Below are 27,950 nucleotides of genomic sequence, written 5' to 3'. Positions count from 1 at the left end.
CATATCATTGCTAATCGAATTAACTGCAAAAAATGCCACAAAGTAATTGACCACTCAATAGTTTTTGTTTTGCTATAAAAAGGCTGTCGATGTCATGAAGGCTCTTTGATAAAATTCGAAATTATTTCAATAACACTCGACGGCCGCGTTATACAAAGTGGAATTTTGTGAGCACGTTTGACACGGTGGATTCATAAATCTAAATGGAAATTGGATTATTTAAATGGAAATTATACTCTAATTGATAAATTAAATTTTTATTTTTATTCCAAATCGAAATTGTGGGTGTTGGAGGTGAATATTGAACAACAGCATGGAGTTGGATTACTTCAAATCACCCCGTTTTGAGGCTCAAATGGGCAATGGCTCTGTATTGGATAGAGTAAGTAAGGATGGTGTGTGTGCGTGTGTATATTTGTGTATATAAATATTTGTGATTTAATAAAGGATTTGAGTTTTATTCAATTAAGGACATAAGTGAAAAAAGGCATGGCAAAAATATGAACGATCAACTACAAAAAAAAAAAATGAAAGTTCTTCCCAAGTCATGGACAATAGTCAGAATAGTATAAGTGAGCCTGAAATCGGGCTGCCACTTAACTTAACCTATCCAAGTCATTACTGTTAATATAAATCCAAAAAAGTTTTTTCTAGGGATGGTCTTAAATTTCACTTTTCACATCTCAAAAAATAAACAAAAAAAAAAAAAAAAAAAAATCGTGCACTCAAAAATGTTTACTTGGACCCAAGAATTTTAAACTTCCTTTAAGGAATTTGATATTGGCTCAGAGCCCAAAGATGCGAATTCTTCTAGCTTCAAATCAAGTCTCTAAAATATTAAAATTGGCATACAGATTTTATTTATGGGATTTTCGTTCTCGTTTTCCAATATATTAACAAAGATACACAGAAAATTGCTCTCTGAATTAATAACGAAATTATTTGGTTCAATTAAATTTTTAACTGAAAATGCTTAAATTGCGAAAATAATAATAATAAATACGTCATTAATTGGAAATAGGGATTAAATACGGTCGAATCTTATGTACCCGCCACTATGGCCAAAAGACTGCCATATACAATCGAATTACTTAGGTTGTGGAAACAGTGCAAGTAATTTCAATAGGATCAGATGCAATTTATTCGTCCATGAGGCTTCTGAAGTTAAATTTTGAGGGGTCAGTTTTCATGGGAATTATGGATCGATATGGACAAATTTTTGTATGGTTGTTAGAGCGCATATATTAACATTATGTACCGAATTTCAACCGGATCGTATGAAATTTGCTCTTGCAGAATGTACCCTAATATAATACGGTTTATATGGGGCATATACCTTAAAGTTGTGAGATATTGCAATTACGGCTGCGACTAGTGCTAAAAATAAACTACCAAAATTTGAAGACAATTTTACCTAAAATCTACCAAATTAAATTTTTTTTTGAAGTTTGTGATCAAGTTTTGGTGTTTAGTATGAAAAATATGTTTTTTTTCGACAGAAATCTTGTACTACCAAGAGAAAGTTAATAAAAGGGGAGAACTTCCTCACAATGGACTTTGATAATACCACCATAATACTGACCACGAAAATTTTTAAAGATATTGAAACAGTTGTCAACATTTTATTTCCATAGACAAATTTGTCTAAATTTTCTTCCTACAGAAATTTTAGTCAACTAAAGAAATTTTTGTCAAAATTTTATTGCAATAGAAAATTTTGTCAAAATTTTATTTTTATACACAATTTTGTCAAAATTGCATTTCCATAGAAATGTTTGTCAAAATTTTATTTCTATAGATATTTTTGTCAAAATTTTATTTATATAGAAAATTTTGTCAACATTTTATTTCTATAAAAAATTTTGTCAAAATTTTATTTCTATAGAAAATCTTGTAAATTTTTTAAATTCTAATTCTTTACAAAACTTTGTCAAAAATTTATTTCCATAGAAATTTTTGTCAAAATTTTATTTATATAGACATTTTTGTCAAAATTTTATTGCCATAGAAAATGTTGACAAAATTTTATTTCTATACACAATTTTGTCAAAATTTTATTTATATAGAAAATTTTGTCAATTTTTTAAATTTTATTTCTTTAAAAAACTTTGTCAAAATTTTATTTTGATAGAAAATTTTGTCAAAAGGACAGAACTCCCTCACAATGGACTTTGATAATACCACCATAATACTGACCACGAAAATTTTTAAAGATATTGAAACAGTTGTCAACATTTTATTTCCATAGACAAATTTGTCTAAATTTTCTTTCTACAGAAATTTTAGTCAACTAAAGAAATTTTTGTCAAAATTTTATTGCAATAGAAAATTTTGTCAAAATTTTATTTTTATACACAATTTTGTCAACATTTTATTTCTATAGAAAATCTTGTACATTTTTTAAACTGTATTTCTTTACAAAACTTTGTCAAAATTTTATTTCCATAGAAATGTTTGTCAAAATTCTATTTTTATAGATATTTTTGTCAAAATTTTATTGCCAAAAGTTGTCAAAATTTTATTTATATAGAAAATTTTGTCAACATTTTATTTCTATAAAAAATTTTGTCAAAATTTTATTTCTATAGAAAATCTTGTAAATTTTTTAAATTATATTTCTTTACAAAACGTTGTCTAAATTTTATTTCCATAGAAATTTTTGTCAAAATTTTATTTATATAGACATTTGTGTCAAAATTTTATTGCCATAGAAAATGTTGTCAACATTTTATTTCTATATATAATTTTGTCAAAATTTTATTTATATAGAAAATTTTGTCAATTTTTAAAATTTTATTTCTTTAAAAAACTTTGTCAAAATTTTATTTTGATAGAAAATGTTGTCAACATTTTATTTCTATATATAATTTTGTCAAAATTTTATTTATATAGAAAATTTAGTCAATTTTTAAAATTTTATTTCTTTAAAAAACTTTGTCAAAATTTTATTTTGATAGAAAATTTTGTCAAAATTTCATTTTGATAGAACATTTTGTCAAAATTTTATTTTTATAGAAAATTTTGTCAAAATTGAATTAACATAGAAAAATTTTGTCCAATTTTTATTTCTGTCGAATATTTTGTTAAAATTTCTTCTATAGAAAATTTTGTCAAAATTTTATTTTGATAGAAAATTTTGTCAAAATTTTATTTTTATAGAAAATTTTGTCAAAATTGTATTACCATAGAAAAATTTTGGCAAAATTTTATTTCTGTCGAATATTTTGTTAAAATTTCTTCTATAGAGAATTTTGTCTAAATTTTATTTCGTTAGAAAATTTTGTCAAAATTTTATTTCTATAGAAAATTCTGCCAAATTTTGTTTCTATAGAAAATGTTGCCAATTTTTAAAATTTGATTTCTTTAAAAAACTTTGTCAAAATTTTAATCCCATAGAAAAATTTGCAAAATTTTATTTATATACACAATTTTGTTATATTATATAGACAATTTTATTGCCATAGAAGATTTTGTAAAAATTTTATTTCTATAGAAAATTTTGTCAAATATTTATTTCTATAGAAAATTGAGTCATAATTTTAGTCCTATAGAAAATTTTGTTAAAATATTATTTCCATAGAAAATTTTGTCAATTTTTAAAATTTTATTTCTTTAAAAATCTTTGTCAAAAATGTATTTCATTTTGTCAAAATTTTATTTCTATAGAAAATTTTGTCAAAATTTTATTTATATAGAAAATTTTGTAAAAATTTTATTTCTGTAGAAGATTTTGTCAAAATTTTATTTCTATAGAAAATTTTGTCATAATTTTATTCCTATAGAAAATTTTGTCAATTTTTAAAATTTTATTTATTTAAAAGACTTTGTCAAAATTTTACTTTGATAGAAAATTTTGTTAAAATTTTATTGCCATAGATAATCCAAATTAAATTTTTATCAAATTTTGTTGCCATAGAAAATTTTGTAAAAATTTTATTTCTATAGAAAATTTTGTCAAAATTTTATTTCTATAGAAACTTTTGTCAAATATTTAATTCTATGTTGTCAATTTTTAAAATTTGATTTCTTTAAAAACTCTTGTCAAAATTTTATTCGCATAGAAAATTTTTCAAAATTTTATTTATATAGAAAAGTTTGTCAAAATGTTATTGTCATAGAAGATTTTGTAAAAATATTATTTCTATAGAAAATTTTGTTAATTTTTAAAAATTTATTTTAAAAAATCTGTTTCTATACTTTATTTCTATAGAAAATTTTGTCAAAATTTTATTGCCATACACAATTTTGTAAAACTATTATTTCTATAGGAAATTTTGACACCATTTGATTTCTATAGAAAACGTTGTCAAAATTCTATTTAGATAGAAACCTTGTTAAAATTTTATTTCTATAGAAAATTTTGTCAAAATTTTATTTTTATAGAAAATTTTGTCAAAATTTTATTTATGTAGAAAATTTTTTGCCATAGAAGATTTTGTAAAAATTTCATTTCTATAGAAAACTTTGTCAAAATTTTATTTCTATAGAACATTTTGTCATAATTTTATTACTAAGAAAATTTTGTTAAAATATTATTTACATAGAAAATTTTGTCAATTTTTAAAATTTTGTTTGTGAAAATTTTATTTCAATAGAAATTTGTGTCAAAATTTTATTGCCATACACAATTTTGTAAAACTATTATTTCTATATAAGAAAGTTTTGAAATTTTTTTTTTATAGAAAACGTTGTCAAAATTTTATTTAAATAGAAAATTTTGTCAAAATTTTATTTTTATAGATAATTTCGTCAACATTTTGTTGCCATAGAAAAATTTTGTGAAAATTTTATTTCTATAGAAAATTTTGTCAATTTTTTAAATGTTATTTCATTAAAAATTTTTGTCAATATTTTATTTCTATATAAAAAAGATTTATTTGTAAAAGATTTATTTCTAGAGAAAATTTTGTCAAAATTTTACTTCTATAGAAAATTTTGTCAAAATTTTATGTGTATAGATTTTTTTATACCCTCCATCATAGGATGGGGATATATTAACTTTGTCATTCCGTTTGTAACACATCGAAATATTGCTCTAAGACCCCATAAAGTATATATATTCTGGGTCGTGGTGAAATTCTGAGTCGATCTGAGCATGTCCGTCCGTCCGTCTGTTGAAATCACGCTAACTTCCGAACGAAACAAGCTATCGACTTGAAACTTGGCACAAGTAGTTGTTATCGATGTAGGTCGGATGGTATTGAAAATGGGCCATATCGGTCCACTTTTACGTATAGCCCCCATATAAAGGGACCCTCAGATTTGGTTTGTGGAGCCTCTAACAGAAGCATATTTCATCCGATCCGGCTGAAATTTGGTACATGGTGTTGGTATATGGTCTCTAACAACCATGCAAAAATTGGTCCACATCGGTCCATAATTATATATAGCCCCCATATAAACCGATTCCTAGATTTGGGTTGCGGAGCCTCAAAGAGAAGCAAATTTCATCCGATCCGCCTGAAATTTGGTACATGATATTGGTATATGGTCTCTAACAACCGTGCAAAAATTGGTCCACATCGGTCCATAATTATATATAGCCCATATATAAACCGATTGCTAGATTTGGGTTGCGGAGAAGCAAATTTCATCCGATCCGCCTGAAATTTGGTACATGATATTGGTATATGGTCTCTAACAACCATGCAAAAATTGGTCCACATCGGTTCATAATTATATATAGCCCCCATATAAACCGATCCCCAGATTTGGCTTGCGAAGTCTCCAAGAGAAGCAAATTTCATCCAATCCGGTTGTAATTTGGAACATGGTGTTAGTATATGATCTTTAACAACCGTGCCAGAATTGGTCCATATCGGTCCATAATTATATATAGCCCCCATATAAAACGTTCTCCAGATTTGACCTCCGGAGCCTCTTGGAGGAGCAAAATTCTTTCGATCCGGTTCAAATTAGGAACGTGGTGTTAGTATATGGTCGCTAACAACCATACCAAAATAGGTCCAATCACACAAAAATTGGTCCATATCGGTTCATAATCATGGTTGCCACTAGAGCCAAAAATAATCTACCAAAATTTTGTTTCTATAGAAAATTTTGTCAAAATTTTATTTCTAGAGAAAATTTTGTTAAAATTTTATTCGGTTCATAATAAAATTTTCATCATTGTCAAAATTTTATTTCTATAGAAAATTTTGTAAAGTATAGAAACAGATTTTTTAAAATAAATTTTTAAAAATTAACAAAATTTTCTATAGAAATAATATTTTTACAAAATCTTCTATGACAATAACATTTTGACAAACTTTTCTATATAAATAAAATTTTGAAAAATTTTCTATGCGAATAAAATTTTGACAAGAGTTTTTAAAGAAGTCAAATTTTAAAAATTGACAACATAGAATTAAATATTTGACAAAAGTTTCTATAGAAATAAAATTTTGACAAAATTTTCTATAGAAATAAAATTTTTACAAAATTTTCTATGGCAACAAAATTTGATAAAAATTTAATTTGAATTATCTATGGCAATAAAATTTTAACAAAATTTTCTATCAAAGTAAAATTTTGACAAAGTCTTTTAAATAAATAAAATTTTAAAAATTGACAAAATTTTCTATAGGAATAAAATTATGACAAAATTTTCTATAGAAATAAAATTTTGACAAAATCTTCTACAGAAATAAAATTTTTACAAAATTTTCTACACACAAAAAATTTTTTCTCTGATTCAATCACCAAATTAATTGATCCAATTAATTTTTTAATTGAAATGTCTTCAATCACGAAAATGATAGTATCAATCACAGTTTTAATTGGGCATAGAAAAAATTCTTGATTAAAAAATTAATTGATTTTTTCAGCAAAATTCAATTAATTTTTTAATTGATTCAATTAAAAATTTAATTGATGTTGATTGCAAAACGCAATTAATTTATTAATTAAAAAGGGTAACTATTTTTAATTACTTAGTTAGATTGGCTTAGAGTTTTTATTTGGATTAACAAATGATTGTTTGAAATACATTTTTAATTAAAAATTTAAAAAAATCAGCACTTTTTATACCCTCCATCATAGGATGGGGGTATATTAACTTTGTCATTCCGTTTGTAACACATCGAAATATTGCTCTAAGACCCCATAAAGTATATATATTCTGGGTCGTGGTGAAATTCTGAGTCGATCTAAGCATGTCCGTCCGTCCGTCCGTCCGTCCGTCCGTCCGTCCGTCCGTCCGTCCGTCTGTTGAAATCACGCTAACTTCCGAACGAAACAAGCTATCGACTTGAAACTTGGCACAAGTAGTTGTTATCGATGTAGGTCGGATGGTATTGAAAATGGGCCATATCGGTCCACTTTTACGTATAGCCCCCATATAAAGGGACCCTCAGATTTGGCTTGTGGAGCCTCTAACAGACGCATATTTCATCCGATCCGGCTGAAATTTGGTATATGGTGTTGGTATATGGTCTCTAAAAACCATGAAAAAATTGGTCCATATCGGTCCATAATTATATATAGCCCCCATATAAACCGATCCCCAGATTTGGCTTGCGGAGCCTCAAAGAGAAGCAAATTTCATCCGATCCGGCTGAAATTTGGTACATGATGTTGGTATATGGTCTCTAACAACCATGCAAAAATTGGTCCACATCGGTCCATAATTATATATAGCCCCCATATAAACCGATCCCCAGATTTGGCTTGTGGAGCCTCTAAGAGAAGCATATTTCATCCGATCCGGCTGAAATTTGCTACATGGTGTTGGTATATGGTCTCTAACAATCATGCAAAAATTGGTCCACATCGGTCCATAATTATATATAGCCCCCATATAAACCGATCCCCAGATTTGGCTTGTGGAGCCTCTAAGAGAAGCATATTTCATCCGATCCGGCTGAAATTTGGTACGTGGTGTTGGTATATGGTCTCTAACAATCATGCAAAAATTGGTCCACATCGGTCCATAATTATATATAGCCCCCATATAAACCGATCCCCATATTTGGCTTGCGGAGCCCCAAAGAGAAGCAAATTTCATCCGATCCGTCTGAAATTTGGTACATGATGTTGGTATATGGTCTCTAACAACCATGCAAAAATTGGTCCACATCGGTCCATAATTATATATAGCCCCCATATAAACCGATCCCCAGATTTGGCTTGTGGAGCCTCTAAGAGAACCATATGTCATCCGATCCGGCTGAAATTTGGTACATGGTGTTGGTATATGGTCTCAAACAATCATGCAAAAAGTGGTCCACATCGGTCAATATATAGCCCCTATATAAACCGATCTCCACATTTGGCTTGCGAAGCCTCAAAGAGAAGCAAATTGCATCCGATCCGGCTGAAATTTGGTACATGGTATTGGTATATGGTCCCTAGCAACCGTGCAAAAATTGGTCCACATCGGTCCATAATTATATATAGCGCACATATAAACCGATCCCCAGATTTGGGTTGCGGAGCCTCTAAGAGAAGCAAATTTCATCCGATCCGGCTGAAATTTGGTACATGGTATTGGTATATGGTCTCTAGCAACCGTGCAAAAATTGGTCCATATCGGTCCATAATTATATATAGCCCCCATATAAAACGTTCTCCAGATTTGACCTCCGGAGCCTCTTGGAGGAGCACAATTCATCCGATCCGGTTCAAATTAGGAACGTGGTGTTAGTATATGGTCGCTAACAAACATACCAAAATTGGTCCAATCACACAAAAATTGGTCCATATCGGTTCATAATCATGTTTGCCACTGAGCCAAAAATAATCTACCAAAATTTTATTTCTATAGAAAATTTTGTCAAAATTTTATTTCTAGAGAAAATTTTGTTAAAATTTTATTCGGTTCATAATAAAATTTTCATCATTGTCAAAATTTTATTTCTATAGAAAATTTTGTTCAAATTTTATTCGGTTCATAATTATGGTTGCCACTCGAGCCAAAAATAATCTACCAAGATTTTATTTTTATAGAAAAATTTGTCAAAAGTTTATTTCTATAGAAAATTTTGTTAAAATTTTATTTCTGTAGACATTTTTGTCAAAATTTTCTTTCTATAGAAAATTTTGTGAAAATTTTTATTTCTATAGAAAATTTTGTGAAAATTTTATTTCTGTAGAAAATTTTGTTAAAATTTTATTTCTGTAGAAAATTTTGTCAAAATTTTATGTCTACTTTGTCAAACTGAATTATATACGTATTGGATCGATCTTTTTTTTTTGATTTAAAACATACCACGTATGGACTTACATACAATTTAGAAGACGGTGTTAGGAGGTTTTAAGATACCTTGCCATCGGCAAGCGTTACCGCAACTCAAGTAATTCGATTGTGGATGGCAGTGTTTAGAAGAAGTCTCTACGCAATCCATGATGGAGGGTACATAAGCTTCGGCCTGGCCGAACTTACGGCCGTACATACTTGTTTTAACTGAATTAGTCTTCCGAACTTGATTAAAAAGTTAATTGTATCAATTAATTTTTTAATTAAACATTTTAAAAATTTCAATCATTGACTTAATTAACTTAATGTTTCTATCATGATTAAAAAGTTAATTGTATCAATGAATTTATTAATTGAAAAAATTGTCAACTTCAATTAACTTTTTAATTGGAAATATTTTGGTGATATTTTTTTCTGTGTATATAAATAAAATTTTGACAAAATTTTCTATAGAAATAAAATTTTGACAAAATTTTCTATAGAAATAAAATTTTGAATGAAATACATTTTTAACAAAGATTTTTAAAGAAATAAAATTTTAAAAATTGACAAAATTTTCTATGGAAATAATATTTTAACAAAATTTTCTATAGGAATAAAATTATGACACAATTTTCTATAGAAATAAGTATTTAACAAAATTTTCTGGAGAAATAAATAGTTGACAAAATTTTCTATAGAAATAAAATTTTTACAAAATCTTCTATGGCAATAAAATTTTGACAAAATTTTGCGGAGAAGCAAATTTCATCCGATCCGCCTGAAATTTGGTACATGATATTGGTATATGGTCTCTAACAACCATGCAAAAATTGGTCCACATCGGTTCATAATTATATATAGCCCCCATATAAACCGATCCCCAGATTTGGCTTGCGAAGTCTCCAAGAGAAGCAAATTTCATCCAATCCGGTTGTAATTTGGAACATGGTGTTAGTATATGATCTTTAACAACCGTGCCAGGATTGGTCCATATCGGTCCATAATTATATATAGCCCCCATATAAAACGTTCTCCAGATTTGACCTCCGGAGCCTCTTGGAGGAGCAAAATTCTTTCGATCCGGTTCAAATTAGGAACGTGTTGTTAGTATATGGTCGCTAACAACCATACCAAAATAGGTCCAATCACACAAAAATTGGTCCATATCGGTTCATAATCATGGTTGCCACTAGAGCCAAAAATAATCTACCAAAATTTTGTTTCTATAGAAAATTTTGTCAAAATTTTATTTCTAGAGAAAATTTTGTTAAAATTTTATTCGGTTCATAATAAAATTTTCATCATTGTCAAAATTTTATTTCTATAGAAAATTTTGTAAAAATTTTATTTCTATAGAATATTTTGTTCAAATTTTATTCGGTTCATAATAATGGTTGCCACTCGAGCCAAAAATAATCTACGAAGATTTTATTTCTATAGAAAATTTTGTCAAAAGTTTATTTCTATAGAACATTTTGTTAAAATTTTATTTCTGTAGAAATTTTGTGTCAAAATTTTCTTTCTATAGAAAATTTTTATTTCTATAGAAAATTTTGTGAAAATGTTATTTCTATAGAAAATTTTATTAAAATTTTATTTCTGTAGAAAATTTTGTCAAAATTTTATGTCTACTTTGTCAAACTGAATTATATACGTATTGGATCGATCTTTTTTGATTTAATATATACCACGTATGGACTTACATACAATTTAGAAGATGGTGTTAGGAGGTTTAAAGATACCTTGCCATCGGCAAGAGTTACCGCAACTTAAGTAATTCGATTGTGGATGGCAGTGTTTAGAAGAAGTTTCTACGCAATCCATGATGGAGGGTACATAAGCTTCGGCCTGGCCGAACTTACGGCCGTATATACTTGTTTAAATTTGTATTTATATGGAAAATGTTTTCAAAATTTTATTTATATAGAATTTTTTTTCAAATTTTTATTTATAATGGTTGAGTAAATGGATGATTTGACTTTGACAAAGGTAAATTTGTTTAGGCAAATCCAACTATCAAAAATCTTTTTTCGATAGGTTCAATTGTAATTTACTTTGGGTTTAGTGAATTACCCGAATTTATTTTGATAATTAGTTGATAGTTTTGCTGCTTGTAGAGGATGCTGATGATGAATGTGGTCATTTCGAAAAGGTAGTCTTTCCAACCATCTTGCAGTTCACAAGACTTTGACGAAATAAATTTGACAAGCATACTTTTCTTAGCTCCAAATTTCCAACTCACTCCGAATATTCTGAAATAGTTGGCAAATTTGGTTAAAATCGGTTCATATTTAAATATAACCCCCATATATATGTTTGTTCGACGGGGGAAGTGTGGTTCGAATACTTAAATTTTTACCACCGATATTTGACGAGATTTTAGTCCAATTGACATCATAATTAACATAGAGAGGCTCAGGGTTAGATAAAGCCCCATTTATTCTTCCGATTTGGAAAAAATTGGCTAAAAGTGCCCACATCTTCCTTGTAAAATCGCCACTACTAAGTCAAAAACTTGTAAAATAACTAAAATGTTACTATATCTCTAATACATGAAAGTTTGTAGAAGTCTAAAATTGTTATCCATATCTGTTCAGATTTAAATATGTGATTGAAAATGTAGATTTACAAAGCGGTATAATCATAGTCGGCCCAGTCTGACTTAACACTTTCCTTACTTGTGGCAATTTTATGACTTCGTAAAAAACATTTTCTCTTTCTCTTGCTGTTTTTTTCCAGGTCACACCTGACATGGCCCATTTGGTAAATCCCTATTGGGGTCGTTTTCCACCCATGCCTTCGGCCACCAGTCAACTATTCGGCATTTTCACAGCGGCAATTATGGTGATATCATGTTGTGGCAATGGTGTTGTTGTCTACATTTTTGGCGGTACAAAATCTCTACGTACCCCAGCGAATTTGTTGGTACTAAATTTGGCCTTTTCCGATTTTTGTATGATGCTCTCCCAGTCACCGGTAATGATAATAAATTTTTATTTTGAAACATGGATTTTGGGACCAATGTGGTGTGACATTTATTCCATATGTGGATCAATGTTTGGCTGTGTATCGATATGGTCGATGTGTATGATAGCCTTGGATCGTTACAATGTCATAGTGAAAGGTGTCTCTGGACGACCGATGACAGTGAAATTGGCTATGGTGAAGATTACATTCATATGGATGTTTGCAACATTTTGGACATTGATGCCATTGATTGGATGGAGTCGGTGAGTTTTCGAAAGAAGATATTTTCATATATGTTTGTTAAGAAAGTGAAAAACTAAAGTGTGAAAAGGCAATAGTTGAGGAAATCCAGTTTTGGCGGAACCCTACATCATTGCTACTGAATGAGGAGTATATTGAATTTTTGAGTGATGTTAAAAAGACAAGTTTTCATCTACTTCTGAAAACATTTGTTGTTAAATATATAGACATACTAGCGTAACCCGGCCTGCTTCGCTGCGCATTCCGAAGCATATTTGTAGGAACAATTTGCGTTAACTTAGTCAACCATATCCTTCGTGCTGAAAACAAATTCGAAAATACGGAGGATATTCATATGTAAAACGGTTCGTCTTAATAAATGTCTGGCAGAGGGTGTACCCTTTCCTCCAAATTTTTTAAATAATGTTCTGTATTCAAGTAGTTGGACAATCTTCTATATTTCTTGAGAATTTTAAGTGTGGTTTGTCAAGGAAAGGTATCCTTCTCCTCAAAATTAAGCACTATATTATAATAACATACAAAGAATTGCTGTTTCCCATCCAATAAATCGGAAAAAGCAAAAGTGGTAAAAAAGCTTACCGCATTAACCCTCTATGTTGGCTGCCAATTTCATGAAAATTTAAGTTCGTTACTAAAAATAAGTCTGGCAGAAGCTTGTGCAAAAATCATAAAATTATGTACCGAGTTCCCATTTATGGACAACCCTCTACTTTCAATTTAAGAAAAAAAAAAACGGACAAAGGGGAACCCTCTCCCCACCTTCACTCCACACCGACCTGATATCGGAATTATAAGCCTAAAGGGGCGGCCTCTCTTCCGTCCAAATATCACAAAGTCAGGTATCAACTATTAATATCGTAACCTCTCCCCAGTCATCTGTAAATTTCAATTAACTCGGTAAAGTTTAATTGTTTCTCTGTATGTACTTAAGAGAAGCCGATGTCTCCCTATGCCCCTTTGTTTTTATTAAAAAATCAGGAACCTGATATAAATTTCGTAACCTCGCCCAGTTTTTCCGTAAAATTTCAGTCGGGGGAATTTCACTGTACTTTAAAAAAAAGTTGGGCAAAGGGGTTGTTCCAACCCCCCCCCCCTCCCTCCGACCAAATATCGAAAAGTAATGTAGAGGATTTTTGTCTAGATGCCAACCCCAACATTCAATGAAAATTTCAAGCAAATCGCATAATTTTGTTCCAAGTTTCAAAAAGTGGGGCAAGGGGGAGGTCCCTCTCCCCGTCGACATATGAAATCATCAGGTATCCGATATTAATTAAATAACCTCACCGCATGTTCTCTGTAAATCTCAGATAATTTAGAGAATTTTAGTTTTTTCACTGTACTTTAAAAAATGTCGAACAAAGGGGAGGTCCCCCTCCGCCACCAAATAGCGAAATATAAAGTAGCGGATCTTTCTCTAGATGCCAACCCCAACCTTCAATGAAAATTTCAAGCAAATCGGTCCGCCGTTTCGTAGCCAACTCGGACCATACAAACAAACAAAAAGTCGCTTAAGGGGAGGTACCCCCTCCCGATCAAATTTCGAAAAAAAATTGCGAATCTTTGTCTAGGGATCACCCCCCTACTATCCCTGAAAACTTCGTGCAAATCGGTCAAGTTTGGTTTAATTTTCAAAAAGTCGGACAAAGGGGAGGTTCCTCTCCGCGACCATATGTCAAAAAATAAGGTGCCCTATTTTCAGCACATGAGTGCCCCCCACGATCTCTGAAAGTTTCAAGTATATCGGTTCAGCCGTTTTCGCGCCAACCCGGAACATGCAAACAAACAAACAAACAAATAAACAAACATAATTTGAATTTTATATATATAGATAGATAGATATAGGCGAACCGAAATAGAAATAAATGAGGTGATCCTATCGTATTTGTGGAAACTTCGCCATACATATGAGCTAGACTATAGAGCCAGTTTAGAAGTAGAAACTCCCGCTCTTCGGAATAATCGGATTGAGTGGTAATTGTCGACATTGAACTATGTGTTGCAAACTGAAGTCTTAGTCGTAGTACCTAAAGACTTGTTAGTAGAATTATAGACCGCGATAAAATTCCATTCCAGAGACTCAGTAATACAATACAAGAGCGAAACCTCAGTGGTTAAACTAGAAGTTTAACTATCGATGTGCAGAAAATTGCCTAAGTGATAGTACTTCAGACTGAAATTTGAGAGGTTAACAGATGGAAGTCTCAGTTTAGTTGGAGAACTGAGGACCGAAGTCCCAAAGATTATTATAGGGACCGAGCCACCGTGGTGCAATGGTTAGCATGCCCGCCTTGCATACACAAGGTTAGGTTGGGTGGCAGCCCGATGTAGCAGGCTCACATAGACTATTCAGTTCATTGTGATACCACATTGGTGAACTTCTCTCTTATCACTGAGTGCTGCCCGATTCCATGTTAAGCTCAATGACAAGGGACCTCCTTTTTATAGCCGAGTCCGAACGGCATTCCACATTGCAGTGAAACCACTTAAAGAAGCTTTGAAACCCCCAGAAATGTCACCAGCATTACTGAGGTGGGATAATACACCGCTGAGTATTAGCCGTTAGGAGTATTAGCCGTGCGTTGATTTATTCCACAGAAACGCATACGAAAATAATACCTAATAGTTTCTGTGTGGAAAAAGTGATATGAGTATAAAGACTGAAAATTTTGGCAGTGCCAAGGGAAGCGAAAATAACTGAGCGAAGAAACTGATACAATGTGTTTAGTTTGCTAAATTGACATGGTGAACGAAAACGAACGATTGATGTGAACTAGTTCAACCCGTTCATTTCAGTGATCCGTTCAGTTGAACTAGTTCGTTCGCGAACTACCCAACTCTAGGGACAAGAAACCCCGTAGAGTGAAACAGGGAGTTCCCCAGGGCGGGGTGATATCTCCGGCACTGTTTAACTTCTACCTGTCCTCGATTCCACCCCTCCTGACGGCATCGAGATTGTGTCTTATGCGGACGATTGCACAATCATGGCATCCGGGCCCATTGTTGATGACATTTGCGATCGATTGAATGTCTACCTCGCTGATCTTACCAGTTATTTCACTGCAAGAAACTTGAGGATATCTCCCGCCAAATCCTCAGGCACACTATTCACTACATGGACGGCGGAAGTACGCAGGCAGTTGAATGTCAGAGTCGATGGCGAAACAATTCCGACAACAAATTACCCCAAGATTCTCGGGGTCACATTCGACAGCCTTTTTAAGTCGTCCGCCCATGCCACTGCAATTTGTGATAAGCTCCGCGGTAGAAGCAATGTCCTCAAGTCGCTTGCCGGCAGCACTTGGGATGCGGACAAAGAAACCTTGTTAACTACATATAAGGCAATTGGCCGGTCAGTGGTAAACTATGCAGCGCCAGTGTGGACACCTCAAACGAGCGATACGCAGTAGAATAACATACACCCATGTATCACCTTTATGCGGAGACCAAGATCATCCAAGTACATGATGTCAAAGCTGTACCTCTTCGGTTGCCATCGAAGTTGTCATCCGAATCTCCATCTTGTGGATAGACAACCTCCACCCAGGAATGTAAGAGTTAATCTTCACCTTCTAGAGCCGAGATCCAGCGTTACAAAAGAGAGCCTCTAGATAAGGCAGCATACCAGACAGGTCTGAACAGGGTTCATGAGCGGTGAGAAGCTACAAGGTTAATCCTGTTCTCGGAGTCCGACCGCCGCCCATTGCACCGGAGGAGAGAGACCTCCCACGGCGGACAAGGGTAGTTTTGGCCCAACTAAGATCAGGCAAGTGCAGCCGCCTCAATTCATACTTATCAGTGATTGATAGCAGCGTATCTGACGTGTGTCCCATCTGTAATCAGGGGCCACATGACACTCGTCACCTTTGTGCTTGCCCAGCTAAGCCTACCCGTCTCACTACCAAATCACTCTGGACACACCCCATCCTTGTCGCAGAGTTCCTTGATCTGGCTACCAGCTGAACTACACAAGCATAGAACAAAATGGATTAAACTACATTAAAAGCTGTTACAACAACAATAGTCCGAAGTCTGAGTGGATGATCTCGAAATTAAACTCCCTTCACTTGTAGTCTCAGTGGTGCAGGTTGAAGTCGTTGTATTCTAATTAGACACCGAACTATCAGTGCCAGAATTTAAGACCCAAGTATAGGTGGGTGAACTTCAGCACAAAGTGGGAGTATGGACTAGCGAAGTGTCAGTGGGCCCAATGCCTCAGTGGTTCAGTTAGAAACCCAAGAGACCTAAATACACGATTTTTTGTCCTGGTGTTAAAAATACAGAGCCTAGAGATATCAAATTACCGATGATTGCATTGCATAACGAAGTCTCTACCGAGAACTTAAGATCGAAATATCGGTGATTGAACTAAGCAGCAATTGCAGTTTTTTCAGAGATATCTAAGACAGCAATGAGTGAGAGATTGCTGTCTTAGATATCTCTGAAAAAACTGCAAACTGAAGCATCCTTTGTACAGTTAGAGACCGAAGTGTTAGTAATTGACATGAAATCGGATTTCGTTATAACATACTTAAACTTCAGCTGTAGAACTAGTGTTAGAAATGCATCAGTGGTTCTCCTTGATTCAAGGATGCAAGCCGAAGCGTCAGTAATATAGTTAGAGAACGACGTCTCAGTCGTAGACCTGCATACGAAAGTCTCAGTGTTCTGTTTGGATACCGCAATCTCCGTTGTCGAAATGAAGACTCAATTTTAGGCAGTTTAACCACAGGGCGAAGTCGCAGTAACACATTCTCGGTGGAAGAATTGCGAACCAACCACTGAGGTATTTATTTAGAAACCGAAGGATGATCTGAAGATAGAATTTCCTGTGTTAGAATTGCAAATGGCAAGCGAAGTGCTATAAATTCGCTGTTGGTGGTATAACAGTAGAACGAAGTCTTATGGCGATTTCGATTGGAAAAATAGGTGCAACATTCTCGAAATGCATGTCATAAATTTTGTATCCTGTATCCCTCATAATATTATTAATTAACAATAACTTTGGAATGGCACTATCATTTGGGCGAAAATACAATGAGGGAAAAATAGTGTAACACCAAGGCAACATATTTTTTGTGAATCGAAAACGCCCTTAGTGTTAGAAATGAGGAAGCGTCAGTGGTTCCACTAGAAAGATTTCAGATGTTTGAATTGCGAATCGTATGTGGAGATCGAGGTCTCCTGGATGGGGAATTTTTTACGCTCCGCTTCTACCAGGGGCCGAAATCTCGGTGATAGAATTTAAGTTGCTTGGACTATCGCGCAAAGTCGCATGGATAGAATGGCCTAGGTTAGGTTAGGTTAGGTGGCAGACCGATGTATTAAGCTCACTTAGACTATTCAGTTCATTGTGATACCACATTGGTACATTGGTGAACTTCTTATCACTGAGTGCTGCCCGATTCCATGTTAAGCTCAATGACAAGGGACTTCCTTTTTATAGCCGCGTCCGGGCGGCGTTCCACATTGCAGTGAAACCACTTAGAGAAGCTTTGAAACCCTCAGAAATGTCACCAGCATTACTGAGGTGGGATAATCCACCGCTGAAAAACTTTTTGGTGTTAGGTCGAAGCAGGAATCGAACCCACGACCTTGTGTCTGCAAGGCGGGCATGCTAACCATTGCACCACGGTGGCCTAGCGAACTGTTAATGGCAGATAATAGATATAAATTCAGACACAGTAGTAGAACTCGAAACAAAATCTTAATGTTAGAAATGTAGACCCAACCACAGAACCATAGACGTTTTAGAGAGATCAAGTTCCCAATATATGAATTGATAACTAAGTCTCGGGGTGGAACTTAAAATCGAAATATCGATGGTTGAACTACAAGCACCAAGTTCTCACTCACTGCTGCCTTATGGTTCTGTGAGAGAATTTCAAACTCAAAACAAAAGCGTCGGCATGCGTATCCAGGACTAAAGTCTCCTGGATAAATTCCTGGTGGAATTTCAGGCCTTAGACGTAGAGTTTGAATTAGAGACTGGCAGTGTTTAGGTTAAAGTGGCAGCCCGATTAAGTTTCAGGCTCACTTAGACTATTCAGTCCATTGTAATACCACAATTAACTAAAAGTGCCTATTACATATGGACACTTCTAGTTTTAACCACTGAATCTTCTATATTTTTTTCTTTTGTTGAACCAACCAGATTGTTCCAAAAACATTAACAGACTGCTTAAGTTAACGTTTTCCAGGTCCGCCAGTAATCTAAAGCTATATGCCCCTAAAATTTGCTTACACCTTACACAAAATCCAGGACACTCATACAAGAGGTGTTTAATTGATTCCTTTTCCTCCGCATCATGACTGCTCGTACAATAGTCATTATACGCACCAATAGTTTTTGCATATTCACCTATCAGGCAGCGACCCGTTATAGCAGATATCAGGAGTGATATCTGACGTCTTGAGAACACTAACATAGCATATCTAGTGTGCGGTTCAAGTTTAAATGGGGCCATATTTGCTTGGTGTCGTTACAACCCTTGCAATTCTCCCATCGAGCATTTGCCATCATGACGGCCTTCAAACGCAGTAAGAGCTTGCAGGTTGCCAGAGACATACCAACAGATTCTAGTTCCCCTGGAATATGTCAGGTAGTTCCTAGCCTTGCTAACTCATCTGCTTCGCAGTCCCCCGGTATGTTGAGAGATTTGCGGCAGTCGATGGCCGTTTTCCAGTTAAGGAACACATAGTCCAAGGATTTTTTTGCAGGTTGACTGTCTGAGTATATATTAATTCCAACATTTTTGGGACATTTCTTTTTCTTAGCCAATTCACCACTTCTCTTATTGCTAATATTTCAGCATGAAAAACACTACAGTGATCAGGTAATCTTTTCGCTATTCGAAGTTCCAGATCTTTGGAATATACTCCGAAACCCATTGGTCCATCCAATTTGGAGCCTTCAGTATAGAAATCTATATATCTTTTATTCCCCGGGGTCTGTGTACACCACGCCTCACTGTTGGGTTTAGAGTTTCAAACTTTTTGTCGAAAAGTGGTTTCGCCAGAGTGTAATCCACTACGTTAGGCACATCTGGCATTATTTTGAGGACCGAACTGTGAACGTAATTTTTTTCCGACCACAGCGATAGCTGGCGCAACCGCACAGCCGTTGTTGCAGCTTGACTGTTTGGCCAAAATGTCTAAAGGCAATGGATGCAGCATGACATTAAGGGAATCTGTTCCTGTCTTACTGAATGCGCCTGAGATACACAAGCACGCCACACGCTGAACTTTGTCTAAAATTGTCGGCTGCTGAAGTGCCGGCCACCAGACTACAATACCATATTGCATTAGGTCTAACCACTGCCGTGTATAGCCAATGCACAATTTTCGGTTTTAGTCCCCACTTTTTATACCCTCCACCATAGGATGGGGGGTATATTAACTTTGTCATTCCGTTTGTAACACATCGAAATATTGCTCTAAGACCCCATAAAGTATATATATTCTGGGTCGTGGTGAAATTCTGAGTCGATCTGAGCATGTCCGTCCGTCCGTCTGTTGAAATCACGCTAACTTTCGAACGAAATAAGCTATCGACTTGAAACATGGCACAAGTAGTTGTTATTGATGTAGGTCGGATGGTATTGAAAATGGGCCATATCGGTCCACTTTTACGTATATCCCCCATATAGACGGACCCCCAAATTTGGATTGCGATTGCTCTAAGAGAAGCAATTTTCATCCGATCCGGCTTAAATTTGGTACATGGTGTTAGTATATGGTCTCTAACAACCATGCAAAAATTGGTCCATATCGGTCCATAATTACATACAGCCCCCATATAAACCGATCCCCCGATTTGGCTTGCGGAGCCTCTAAGGGAACCAAATTTCATCCGATCCGGCTGAAATGTGGTACATAGTGTTAGTATATGTTCACTAATGACCATGCAAAAATTGGTCCACATCGGTCCATAATTATATATAGACCCCATATAAACCGATCCCCAGATTTGGCTTGCGGAGCCTCTAAGGGAAGCAAATTTCATCCGATCCGGCTGAAATTTGGTACATGGTGTTGATATATGGTATCTGACAACCATGCAAAAATTGGTCCACATCGGTGCATAATTATATATAGCCCCCATATAAACCGATCCCCAGATTTGGCTTTCGGAGCCTCTAAGAGAAACAAATGTCATCCGATCCGGCTGTAATTGGATACATGGTGTTCGTATATGGTATCTAACAACCATGCAAAAATTGGTCCACATCGGTCCATAATTATATATAGCCCCCATATAAACCGATCCCCAGATTTGACCTCCGGTGCCACAGCTCGAATTCGCAGTGACATATTGACGTATTGAAGTCTCAGTAAAAGAAGTGCCGTCCAATGCCTTAGTGGTTCAGTTAGAGTCTGAAGTCTCAGTAGGTGACCTGGAAATCGAATATCCTGTGTTTGAATTGCAAATGGAAAACAAAGTGCTATAAATTGAATCTCCTTGGTAGAACTGTAGAACGAAGTCTTAGTGCTAGAAATTCCGATGGAAGCGTTAGTGGTTCCCATAGAGTTAGAACTTCAGATTGAAATGTCTGTGGTTGAACTACAAACAGCAACCTCTCTCACACTTCTGATTTAAGTTTCAGTAATAAAGTTAGAGACTGAATTGTCAGTGTTTGGCCTGGATATGGAATTATTTATATTTAAAGTTAAATTGATAAAACTTTAGCCTGTGGAGGTCAGAGTTTCAATTAGAGACCGAAATTTCAGTGGTGGAATTTAAAATACAAGTTGGTTGATCTACAGACCGAAATCTCAGTGAGGCATAACTAATACCCCCGAAAATGAATTAGATAAAAATATTTCGTTGTAGGATAAAGACTCTCCGGAAAAAAACTTAAAATTCGCACCGGCATTTGTGTAGGGTACAATGTAGCCTCCACTCCGTATCTGTTAAATTAATTTTTTTTTTTCTGTCATTACCTTTCAGTTATGTTCCTGAAGGCAATTTAACAGCTTGCAGTATTGACTACATGACACGTAGCTGGAATCCACGTTCATATTTAATCTCATATTCCCTATTGGTTTACTACACGCCTTTATTCTTGATCTGCTATTCGTATTGGTTCATCATAGCTGCAGTGTCAGCTCATGAAAAAGCTATGCGTGAGCAGGCGAAAAAAATGAATGTGAAATCCTTGAGGTCTTCGGAAGATTGTGATAAAAGTGCTGAAGCAAAATTGGCCAAAGTTGCATTGACCACAATTTCACTGTGGTTTTTGGCCTGGACACCTTACCTAGTAATCTGCTATCATGGTTTGTTTAAAATTGATGGTCTAACACCTACAACCACCATCCTGGGAGCAACATTTGCCAAAACCAGTGCTGTCTACAATCCAATAGTTTATGGAATAAGTCATCCTAAATATCGGTTAGTATTGAAAGAGAAATGTCCTATGTGTGTATTTGGTTCAACAGAGGAACCTAAACCAGATTCAGAGACAACGACCACATCACAAGCTGAATCCACAGCATAAACTAAACGGGGTGTTAATGGTTTTGATAAATGATGATATTATTTGAAATAAGCGAACAAAAAAGCAAAACAAAGCAATGCCAAACAAAAAATGGCCAAAAATTGAAAAAAAAACATATTGTGAAGCAGAAAAAATACTAAAAATAAAAGAAGAACATGTATTATTTTAATAGCAAAGCAATGAAGCAAATAAAATATTAATGCAAATTTAAATATACTTTAGATCTTGTTTTGGACGTAATGCTTACAATTCTTATTTTTCAGGTTAAACAAAGTATATGATGAATAACTAAACTGGCCCAAAAATGAACATATTTAAAGCACTGGCCCAGATCGAAAACCGAGTTAATAAAAATTAACTTTGAAACAGCTTGAGCCACATTGCACTGAAAAAAAATATAGCTTTATGACAAATTTCTCAAAACCAAATAATCATAAATTTTCATATTATTTGTTTTCATTCAATTTAGCATAAAGTCGCAGTTCTTTGAATTGAGGAAGATTTTCCTTAGAGTAAAAAAACATTCTTCATTTACAGAAATAAACTTTTAATTATCTGAGATATTGGATCTTGGGATTAAAGAGAAAAAATCTAAACATTTAGTTTAAAACTTATTTTTACCCCCATTTTCATGAAGCTCCCTTAGCTAACGAATTTTAAACCGTACTATGGACATATCTGACAATTTGCCTATATATTCCATATGCCAATTAGGAACTTAACTACAGGAAATTTTTCAGTTAAAGTTAACAGGAGAAAAGATAATTGAAATTTATTTTTTGTTAACTGCCCAGCAAAAAAAGCGTCGCCAAAAAATAACGAAAATGTTCTTTTTGGATCCGGAAGTAGTGCAAAATTGACGCAGAAGCGATGAATTTAACATGGGCTTGTCATAGGATGGAATTCCTCCATTTCAACAGCCGTTGCACTGAATTTGCATCACTTCTTTAGGTGTAATCCGAATTCAATGTTTTAGATGTAAATTAAAAAATTCTGTGATATTTTGTTAAATAAATAATTTTTATAATTTTTTATAATTTTTTAATGGATTCTAACGCTTGTCAAATATTTTCAAAAATTCACAATTTTTTCAGATTGCATTTAGCATATTTTTCGACAAAATTTAAATGATTTATGAGTTCTTACTCTGTTTTTAATCTATTTGAAACAAACCAAGTTAAAAATTCCCATTAAATGTATAAAAAACCCAATTTATAAAAAATTGCTTTAAAATAACTTCCTGGGTAGTTAAAATAAAGAACATCATTGGAAGTGCATCTTGTGGAAGTGCTTTTAAAGTTGTGCCTTTGGAAGAACTTCCAATTTTTTTTTTGCTGGGTGGCAGTTAAAGCCTACAAGAAAATGGCCGTTAGAAAGTATTTTTATACCCTTCATTATTTAATAGGGGGATATACTACCTTTGTCAATCCGTTTGCAACACACCTGCATGTGCACTGAAAAAAACATTGTCGTGAGGTCAAAGATTTCATGTCTTTAAAATACGAATACAAATGTTGCTTAGCGTAGGAGACACATTTCTCTAAAATAAAGTTATTTTCCTTGTCCAAAAGTCGATAAACTTTTCAATGAAGTCGTATTGTCCTTATAATTAAGTGATTTGACTTAAAAATTGGTATCTTAACATGAAAGAAAAAATTTCTAGGCTAAGGTCCACTTGACTTTAATAATTCAGAAAAATTCTTTAAATTTAATGAAATTGTCTTTAAATTTGTTGTCTTTTTGCATCTTGACAACAAAGCAAAAAATCGTTCAAATATAGGACATGTTTTTCAAAACTTTATTTTAAAGAAGTTTTTTACTTCAGACATAGCATAATTTCTACTGGAAGTCGAGTCCTAGTTTGGAAAATAATGTTGCCGTTAACTCGTTTTTAAAGGACTTTTATAGCATATGAAGAAAAAAGCTGAGAAAGCGAAAAATTAAAACTTGCTTCCTAGAAGCAAGTACACAAAACCTAAATTTAAAAGAGAATTGTGTCTTAAAAGTATCCTTCCTTGTATTCTCCGCTTCTTTGGCTCGGAATCAATACCAAATTTTTTAAAGTAAAGACAAAATCTTTGGAACCGAGTATGCTTTTTTTTAGTGTGCGCATAATTTCCTTCACCATTTAAAGGACATTGTTTGGTCATCTAAATAAATTCCTTGGGGTGATATTGCAAATCGACATTCTGTAGGTTAAGGGCCATAGTGACACAATTTTTGGATTAGAGAATAAAATCGGACACTGATCAGATGGAGGTTCATAGTTCATAGATGAATGTGGTCTCGACTTTGTCAAAATTCTATTTCTATAGAAAATTTTGTCAAAATTTTATTTCTATACAAAATTTTGTTAAAATTTTATTTCTATAAAAAATTTTGACAAAATGTTATTTCTGTAGAAAATTGTCAACAATTTTATTTCTATAGAAAATTTTGTCAAAATTTTATTTTTGCAGAAAATTTTGTCAAAATTTTATTTCTATAGAAACTTTGTCAAAACTTTATTTCTATAGAAAATTTTGTCAAAATTTTATTTTTATAGAAAAATTTGTCAACATTTTATTTTTATAGAAAAATTTGTCAAAATTTTATTTCTATAGAAAATTTTGTTAAAATTCTATTTCTATAGATTTTTTTTTCAAAATTTTATTTCTACAGAAAATTTTGTTAAAATTTTATTTCTATAGAAAATTTTGTCAAAATTTTATTTCTATAGAAAATTTTGTTAAAATTTTATTTCTTTTTTATTTATTTTTTAGAAAATCGTCAAAAATTTTATTTCTATAGAAAATTTTGTTAAAATTGTATTTCTATAGAAAATTTTGACAAAATTTTATTTCTCTACAAAATTTTGTCAAAATTTAATTTCTTTACAAAATTTTGTCAAAATTTTATTTTCATACAAAATTTTGTCAAAATTTTATTTTATATTTTGTAAATATGTTATTTCTATAGAAAATTTTGTTATTTTGTTTCTATAGGAAATTTTGCCAAAATTTTATTTCTATAGAAAATTTTGTCAAAATTGTATTTCTATAGTAGATTTTGCCAATATTTTATTTTTATAGAAAAATTTGTCAAAATTTTATTTCTATAGAAAATTTTGTTAAAATTCTATTTCTATAGAAATTTTTTTCAAAATTTTATTTTTATACAAAAATTTGTCAACATTTTATTTTTATAGAAAAATTTGTCAAAATTTTATTTCTATGGAAAATTTTGTTAAAATTCTATTTCTATAGATTTTTTTTTCAAAATTTTATTTCTATAGAAAATTTTGTTAAAATTTTATTTCTATAGAAAATTTTGTCAAAATTTTATTTCTATAGAAAATTTTGTTAAAATTTTATTTCTATAGTAAATTTTATAGAAAATATCAGTTTTATAGAAAATTGTCAAAAATTTTATTTTTATCAAAAATAGGTCAACATTTTATTTCAATAGAAAATGTTGTCAAAATTGTTTTTCTACAGAAAATTTTGTCAAAATTTATGTTTCTTCAAAAAAAATTTTCAAAATTTAATTTCCATAGAAAATTTTGTCAAAATTTAATTTCTGTGGACAATTTTGTCAAAATTATTTCTATAGTAGATTTTGCCAATATTTTATTTCTATAGAAAATTTTGTCAATATTTGATCTCAGTAGAAAAATTTGCCAAAATTTTATATCTATAGAACTTTGTCAAATATTCATTTCTTCACAAAATTTTGTCAAATTTTTATTTCTATAGAAAATTTTATCAAAATTTTATTTCTATAGAAAATTGGTCAAAATTTTATTTCTATAGAAAATTTGGTCAAAATTTTATTTATATATTTTTATAGTAATTTTTAGAGAAAATTTTATTTGTATAGAAAACTGTCAAAAATTTCATTTCTATAGAAAATTTTGTCAATATTTTATCTCTATAGAAAATTTTGCCAAAATTTTATATCTATAGAATTTTTTCAAAATTTTATTTCTTCACAAAATTTTGTCAAAATTTTATTTCTATAGAAAATTTTTCAATAATTTATTTCAATAGAAAATTTTGCCAAAATTTTATTTTTATAGTAAATTTTATAGAAAATTTTGGTTTTAGAGAAAACTGTCAAAAATTTTATTTCTATAGAAAATTTTGTAAATATTTTATCTCTATAGAAAATTTTGCCAAAATGTTATATCTATAGAATTTTGTCAAAATTTTATTTCTTCACAAAATTTTGTCAACGTTTTATTTCTATAGAAAATTTTGTCAAAATTTTATTTCTATAGAAAATTTTGTTAAAATTTTATTTCTATAGAAAATTTTGTTAAAATTTTATTTTTATAGTATATTTTGTTAAAATTTTATTTTTATAGTAAATTCTATAGAAAATTTTATTTTATAGAAAACTGTCAAAAATTGTATTTCTATAGAAAATGTTGTCAATATTTTATCTCTATAGACAATTTTGCCAAAATTTTATATCTATAGAATTTTGGCAAAATTTTATTTCTTCACAAAATTTTGTCAAAATTTTATTTCTATAGAAAAATTTGTTAAAATTTTATTTTTATAGTCAATTTTATAAATTTATATTTTTATAGAAAACTGTCAAAAATTTTATTTCTATAGGAAATTGTGTCAATATTTTGTCAAAATTTTATTTCTTCACAAAATTTTGTCAAAACTTTGTTTCTACACAAAATTTTGTACGAATTTTATTTTTATAGAAAAATTTGTACGAGTTTTATTTCTATTGAAAATTTTCATAGATGAATGTGATTTCCACTTTGTCAAAGTTTTATTTCTATAGAAAAATTTTTTCAACATTTATTTCTATAGTAGATTTTACCAATGTTTTATTTCTATAGAAAATTTTGTCAAAATTTTATTTTATATTTTGTAAATATTTAATTTCTATAGAAAATTTTTTTAACATTTTATTTCTATACGAATTTTTGTCAATATTTTATCTTTACAGAAAATTGTTTGTCAACATTTTATTTCTTCACAAAATTTTGTTAAAATTTTATTTCTATAGACATTTTTTTTCTATAGAAATGTCGTCAAGATTTTATTTGTAGAGAAAATTTTGTCAACATTTTATCTGTATAGAAAATTTTTCCAAAATTTTATTTCTATAGAAAATTTTTTAAAAATTTTATGTCTATAGAAAATTTTGCCAAAACTTTGTATTTCTATAGGAAATTTTGTCAAAATTTTATTTCTACACAAAATTTTATTATTCTAGAGATAGAAGTCTTGAGTAATTGGGCAAAGCTTTGTGGAAGATTTGCTACAGTTTTAGGGATTAAATCATCAATTGAATGAAGAAGAATTCCTACCTTTCTATCTTGGATATCAAAAAAAAAAAGACCAGGATTTATGAATTTGTCCCTCCTGTTTCACAATGGCAGTGCTCAATCCTCTTTGCCTAACCATAGATAGTAATGCCCCAAATACAAAATATTTCAAGTTGAAAAGGGAATATGATGAAATAGGAAGTAGAAGAATGTTAATTTAATAAACATCATCTCTATATACTACGAGTATATGTATCTTTCTTGAGATCTCCCAAACTCTTTTTGGAAACTTCCAAGTATTCCAAACATTCATCATGCAAAACGAAAAAAAAAACAATAACTAACATTGCTGTTGATTTCTTTCATAATTTCTGTTGGGGTTTTCACCCCCGAAGTGTTAACTTTTCAAATTGTGTTATTCTTATATTTTGGTAATAATTAAGCATTTCATTGTGGGTGTCGAGTCCTGGAGAAGAAAAAAGAGGGGGATGAAACAAAGTTTGTTTACTTTTCTCCACAGGGGATAAATTAGTTCAATTAGAACTCTTTAGGACATAGACTTCATTCATCGGTAGAATTCGGAGAAAAACAAAGAAAAGTGAAAGTTAACTTAAGTCCAGTGCTGGATGGACATTCGTATAATTTGGTTAATTGAAATGGCAAGAAAATTGAGATGAAATGAAGGAATCATTTAAAGTTATCACATCAAAGTTTGTTTTTATTGGAAAGGAATGATATGGTATGTGTTCCTCACACGTACGACTACAATGGGCATTCA

At 31.7% G+C, this 27,950-nt stretch overlaps 1 protein-coding gene across 1 annotated transcript; it reads left to right on the top strand.

The window, feature by feature from the left end:
- The first annotated feature begins 112 nt into the window (after positions 1 to 112).
- Positions 113 to 22,112, top strand: Rh2 (Rhodopsin 2). The gene is made up of 3 exons (XM_075307636.1): positions 113 to 382; positions 11,918 to 12,408; positions 21,354 to 22,112. The coding sequence occupies exons 1-3, from the start codon at positions 314 to 316 to the stop codon at positions 21,898 to 21,900; spliced, it is 1,107 nt and encodes a 368-aa protein (XP_075163751.1). The 5' UTR covers positions 113 to 313; the 3' UTR covers positions 21,901 to 22,112.
- Positions 22,113 to 27,950: the final 5,838 nt, after the last annotated feature.

This window comes from Haematobia irritans, chromosome 1, assembly GCF_050003625.1.
Source record: "Haematobia irritans isolate KBUSLIRL chromosome 1, ASM5000362v1, whole genome shotgun sequence".
NCBI lineage: Eukaryota > Metazoa > Arthropoda > Insecta > Diptera > Muscidae > Haematobia > Haematobia irritans.
Note: the sequence above shows the minus strand (reverse complement) of the source record. Positions and strands in the feature narration are given on the sequence as shown.

Coding starts and splice junctions, on each gene's coding strand:
- Rh2 (XM_075307636.1), top strand. CDS start 314: ATGGAGTTGGATTACTTCAAATCACCCCGTTTTGAGGCTCAAATGGGC. Junction 383..11,917: donor ATGGCTCTGTATTGGATAGA/GTAAGTAAGGAT, acceptor GTTTTTTTCCAG/GTCACACCTGACATGGCCCA. Junction 12,409..21,353: donor CCATTGATTGGATGGAGTCG/GTGAGTTTTCGA, acceptor ATTACCTTTCAG/TTATGTTCCTGAAGGCAATT.